This window comes from Diadema antillarum, unplaced genomic scaffold, assembly GCF_040938485.1.
Source record: "Diadema antillarum isolate AM-2024a unplaced genomic scaffold, OU_Dant_1.0 seq00001021_RagTag, whole genome shotgun sequence".
In the NCBI taxonomy this organism is placed as follows: Eukaryota; Metazoa; Echinodermata; class Echinoidea; order Diadematoida; family Diadematidae; genus Diadema; species Diadema antillarum.
In genome coordinates this window covers 715992-721991 of record NW_027271856.1, presented here as the reverse complement: position 1 = coordinate 721991, position 6000 = coordinate 715992, and the positions used below count along the sequence as shown (strand labels likewise).

General features: G+C 39.9%; 1 protein-coding gene across 1 annotated transcript in view; it reads right to left on the bottom strand.

Annotated features, from left to right (window-relative positions):
• Window positions 1-323: 323 nt before the first annotated feature.
• LOC139742817 (netrin-1-like) overlaps window positions 324-6000 on the bottom strand; it is an 87075-nt gene continuing 81398 nt past the window's right edge. Inside the window, exons 5-6 of the mRNA XM_071653332.1 lie at window positions 3288-3362; window positions 324-1773 (exon numbers count right to left, since the gene is read on the bottom strand). Coding sequence (XP_071509433.1) covers window positions 1445-1773; window positions 3288-3362 — 404 coding nt within the window. The 3' untranslated portion in view covers window positions 324-1444. The remainder of the gene's footprint in view (window positions 1774-3287; window positions 3363-6000) is intronic.

Below are 6000 nucleotides of genomic sequence, written 5' to 3'. Positions count from 1 at the left end.
AGCAGGAATACGTGACACCAAGCAGCCATATCATGGTATCTTCGTGAGCACTCCCGGTGTCAGTATGCCTGCTATTACTATACGAACACTGTGGCTGGAAGAGATTTCCCAACAATCAGCCAGTAGCATTTCCACATATTTCGGCTATGACATCGAACAACACTTCACCATTAATGATAGGTATACATTGCTTACAACGTCATTACCCTAAAACAAGTGAACAGTATATCAAGTTTCATTCTGTTTTCAAACCAGCATACACGACAAATCACAGACAGCTCATGAGACTGTTCGGTGATAGTTGCAGCCTCGAGCTCATCGCACATTACACCGTATTGGGTCATTTTTCATTTATATGGTTGCTATCCACATTTTCTATACAATTCTATACTTCAGATTATTTACAAAGTGATAATTAAATAAAGACCACAGAAATAATACAATCACGTCTCGTTACACCCACAGTAACAATCAAAGAATACAATATTTGTGTACACGACATTGTTATTCATTATCTATACATCAATGGAATCAAATGCTCGTATCGTGTGAAACAAAATTCCATCGACCGTCTTACGTTTCAAGCCTGCGCGGGCTCGGAGGTCTGTACATCATGTTGGCATTGGAAGTTCTCTAACATGGATATGATGGTGATTACAATAACGAATCCCATAGTCATCTCTCTAAATACAGACCTCCTTTCAGTGTAATGTAGGTCTATTCCTACATTGTTGATACCGACTGACCGAACAAATGCATTGCTATTTGATCTAGTACGAGTCTTAATTTGTTCATTCGCAGCTTAGATATTCATGTCGCTTCACTAATGAACGGGCAGTGAAAAATAATTGAAATTAATGAGATGAATGTATTCTCCACACAGTTGATGAGCACTTCTGTCAACATTATGGACAATATTTCCAGAATAAGATGTGGTCTGAAAACAACACAATCGATGCATTTGCAAAACCACAGATAACTGCCACAAGCTTTCACCGCATTATTTATAGAACTTTGGATACCAATTTCGCATAGAGTAATGTTCATCCAAATTTTACCTCCTCCAAGGTCGACCAGCATTGTTTACCACGTTCGAGTTTACGTCTAGATTATGCGTCGCGTGTCTTTTTTATTGGCTGGCCTCGGAGACGGGCACACAGATGACCACTGATTCCTTCATGACGCCATTATTGTATCGATGACAACATAATGAGTCAGGAGGAGAATGTCCCGTCCGTCACTAGTGCCTAGCCGCTGTCGTCATAGACACGCCTCCTTCAACTACGAGCAGCGAAAGAAAATCGGCAGAAGTTCCAATCTCTCGTTCTATTCCCACGAAGCAATGTGTAAGCAGATGTCCTCTTACTTCCTAGTCACAGTCTTAATTCTTCTCGCAAAACATGTGTCGGAAAAGAGTCACCACAGCCTTACCATAGGAGTCCTCCTAGCAGTCACTCCGCCGCTCGTTTCTCCTAAACTTCCTCATGCGATTGTCCCACGGGTCTCTCCACTTTAGGACCACGCTACGATTATCAACGATCACTCCATCCTGTGTACCAGGGTTGGATGACTTATCCTCCTCTCCAAGTATCAGGTACTTGTGGCCCAGTCGGATCTTTGGACATTTGCAAGTAAGGTCCCGGTGCCTGACATAGAGGAAAGTGTTTCCCCTTCGTAGCCGCTGTTCTCCCTTCTTATAGACGGTGATGATGTTGGCTGTGAATTTCACCCACTCCTCTTCCATCTCTCTCGATAAGATGTGCGCGTGAACAACTGGAAAAGTAGCAAATGAAATAGGCGTCATGTAAATAGAAATATAATGGTGCTTCACGAACTATTCATGTAGTATTCACATTTTCATAACGTGTCTATTCTGAAAAGGTCGACATATACAACTGTAGTTAAATCGTGCCAGCCAATTGCTTGACAGTGGAAAGTGTTTTCTCGTACAATTTTCGTAAATGGAGTCGCTTCATCGATGGATACGGTAAATGAACTGTTTGTGGGCAGACCTTCTTCCGTACCAGAGATTGTCAACATGTCACATGCGAGGTCACATGCCCTCTTTAAATTTAGCTATTACTGCTCAGTGTGTCATGCGTATTCATTTTTATTATTGTGCAATGCATTTTAATACATTTTTTTTAAATAAGCGAATATGTATTGACATCTCCATCCTCGAGAAAATTAACAGAAAAAAGGGAAACCGTAGAGTTTTGAGATGTCTTTTACACTCCTGCGCATTTTTTATATGTCTTCCCTGTATCAAATAAAGCTTGCATGACATTACAGCTTGTAACAATATCAAATAAGCGTACTATATGCTTTGTTTTCCCTGATGTTGCGAACTCAACAACGCAACAACGGCGCACGATCCTCTATGAATAGAACTTGGCAAAGAGAGGTTTGCTCGTTCCCTGCCACATGCCTGCATGACTCTATGAGATTCGTGGAGCCATGTGGTCTTGAAACGGGAAGAGTGCCCTGAGGTGACGGGGAGGATACAACAACAAGTAGGAAACATTTGATACCATTTTCATTCAGCTGTCACGACGAGAGCTTGCCCGATATGATGACATGAACCACAATCCCAGAATATTGGCGAACTTCTATCACTCCTTTGATTGGAAAAGAAAAATCATTCTGTTCACGGAAGGATCGTGTGATCGCATCTCCGTAAACCTACATTATCACCTCACCCACGCCATGGTGTCGATTAGATTTCGATGTGATTTGAATATATTTCCACACCATGATCATATTCACCGAACAAAAAGGGTGAATCAAATGAACAAAATCGAACAGGTTTCATCAAACTCGGACATAAAGGAAGAAATTTATAAAATGTTATAACGAAAAAGCGTCAAATGCTTTGAGAACAATGATATTGGTTGCGCAGAAGATGTCATAAAATCATATAAAAAGTGATTCAATCGAAGGCATCAGGTTTTTCTTTTTTATCTATTTGAGGTCCAATCAGTGTAATACTACCTCTGAGGTTAACCTATTTTACTTTTATGAAACCTATTTTACTTTTATGAAAACCATTTTGTACATAGGGTGGATTGTAGTGACAGTTCACGCACCGTTACGCGTCCCCTAAGAAGGAGTTTTCATTTTCTTGCGACTTTCCTGTTTAAAGATAATTCTACTTGAAGAAGGTCGTTACATCAGCTTTGATTGGAAGCATTTTGGTGCGAACGTTGATATTCTTCGCCCATACGAGAGTCGCATTCGCTAGGGCAGACAATCGAGGTAAAGGAAGATAAACTGAAGTATGACCTTACCATAATCTTTTCTGCAGTATTTCTTTTGACTAATTTTTCTTGTCGAGGCAGCACACTTTCTCGGACATTCTCCGTCTGTACAGGAAATAGAAAAGGGAAGTGGTATAAACCATGTCGGACTGGGTTTGATTCTATGAGCTTCAATGATTTACGTATTTAGTAGATAATGTCCACACAATACACACGAACAAATATAATGTACATTACTACACACTTCAGGAACATGAATAATTATGACAAGATATGACAGAGGAGAAACTTTATCTGTTTTCATCAAAGGCGGGTCGTCTGAAAATACGAGAGGAATGGCACATTAAATCTCATAAAGAATAGTAAATGAACTGTCTTGATGATATCTGGAAGACAATAAAGCACGCACGCTATTCCCTCTTACAGGACATGTTCACCCTCATATACATGTGGATCGAGTGAATGCAGCAATATTAGTAGAACACATCCGTGAAAGCTTGAGGAAAATCAGATTGTCCGTTCAAAAGTTATGAATTTCTTAAGTTTCTGCGCAGTCACTGCTGGATGAGAAGACTACTACAGTCTATGATGTCACACGAGTAGAACGATATAAGAAAATAATATCAAGAGAATCTCACAAAATTTCTTCTTTTTTTAAAGTAGGGCCAACACGTTCTCTCAATGGTCACGGACGTATATTAAGGGTAATATCATTCCTCCTGCCTTCTAAAAGAGGCAAGTCAAGTGTTTTTCATTATGCGAAAAAGTGAAAATACGTCGAATTTTCTTTCCATTTTCTTTATATCAGTCTACACATGTGGCATCACAAGCTGTAGTAATCTTCTCATCCAGTAAAGGCGGCACTGAAACTTCAAAAATGTATTACTGTAGAACGAATTGTCCGATTTTCGTCAAACTTTCATTGGTTTGTTCTATCGATATTGCTACATCTTCTCAATTCACATGTATTATGAAGGTGCAATAGCACCTCAAAACATGTCAGTTCATCTCCTTCTTTAGGGCAATCTGCCTCTTTGAATCCGGAAGATCATTGCGGATATCAGTTCTTAATTCCTTGTTGCACCAAAGGTATTGACTGAATTGGTATTTACTTTAACATGACAAAAATCGGAGACCATCTGACTCATATTGATTGCGTCTTTTTATCCTGACTAATGGACCGCACCCTGTTGATACATGGTACCAGCCTTTCCCGTAAGTTTCATCTTGTCGTTGCATCTTGTGTCATCTATACACCTTAATAGTCAAACTGGTCAACAGCACTGAATAACAGTCAATAGCTTCTGGTAGCCTGGCGTTTGGTGGCAACCCGGAGGGTGATCTATTACTTGGTCTACTCCCACTTCGTCTAATAGTCATTTAGTCTCACCCACACGGTCTCATCCTGTTTCGTCTACAACCAGTTCGTCTAATGATCATATACTAGTAGTCCAATAAGCCAGTTCGTAGTTCCACTTTGCGCATGAGCAGAAAAAGGTCATTGGTACCAAAGCAGATGATGGTTTTTAAATTCACGGAGATAAGCATCTGTCATATAATGATTATTCATGCAATCCTTGTACATGATACTTGCCATTACATCCACCTGACTGCAAACCTGGTACAGTGTATTTGGCATTACGAATATAAACATGTTTTTATGCATTCAATGCAATACAAAGAAATGGATGCTTCCCCCGAGGGTTATTTGACGGACCATTCTGGTCACCTGGTCTCGCTGTGCAAGATCAATTTTGTTTAACACGAATTCCATAAATTGTTACGCCGGGCAAACCTACCGGTATGCATTATGTTGCTTTGAATGTGAGTGAAGTGCCTAATCAACTAAGAAAATAGAAAGGTCATTTGTACCAACGTGCACATGGGCTAACTACGAACTGGCTTATTATCCTCATTACCAGTTGGTGTACTTCCAGATGGACTATGCCCATTTCGTCTAATACCCACAGTTTATTAGACAAAATGGAAAAAAAATGAGTCAAAATTGCAATTAGACCATCTGGTCATTAGACAAAATGATAATTAGCCAAACTGGACATTAGACCAAGTGAGGATTAAAGCAAATGGGCATTTAACGAAATTGACAGTAGACCAAATGAGTGTAGCCGTAGTGGTGTTAGACGAACTGGGAAGGAGACCATCTGATATTAAACCAAGTGGCAATAAACCATCCCGAGCACGTTATCGAATATCCATCGCGTGCACTGAGTGTGTGACCTCGAACACTCTGTCCTCAAGAAGTCACTCACCGCGGCCATTATGCTACCTCTTGGTTTACTGTGATGAACTGAAGTTAGGGCAACATCAAGTCATCCCGTGTTGCGCTGCTAATAATGTTTTTATCGTTCATACGAAAGTTGTACGTTATTAATAATAATGACAAAACACAATATTAGTTGTTTATGTATTTTACAGGGCAAGTATGGTTTGAGCGCATTTAATGTGTTACAATAACATGTACTTCCGGTATTAAGCGCGAACATCACATAAATATACCATGTAAAAATTCGCAACAGCAGTCTTCGATATATGGAATTCAGGATATGACTTTATACGTAATACAGTGGAGATAACGCTTGAATGTGTCAAAGATCGGGGAAAGCACGACGCAGCACACGGAGGCTGATTGTTTGCGCAAAATTATGGTGGTTTTGCGATGTCTATAATTATGTCTGATAATTATTTTGTCCTGAGAACAGAATAGTCTGCATTGGAAACAGAT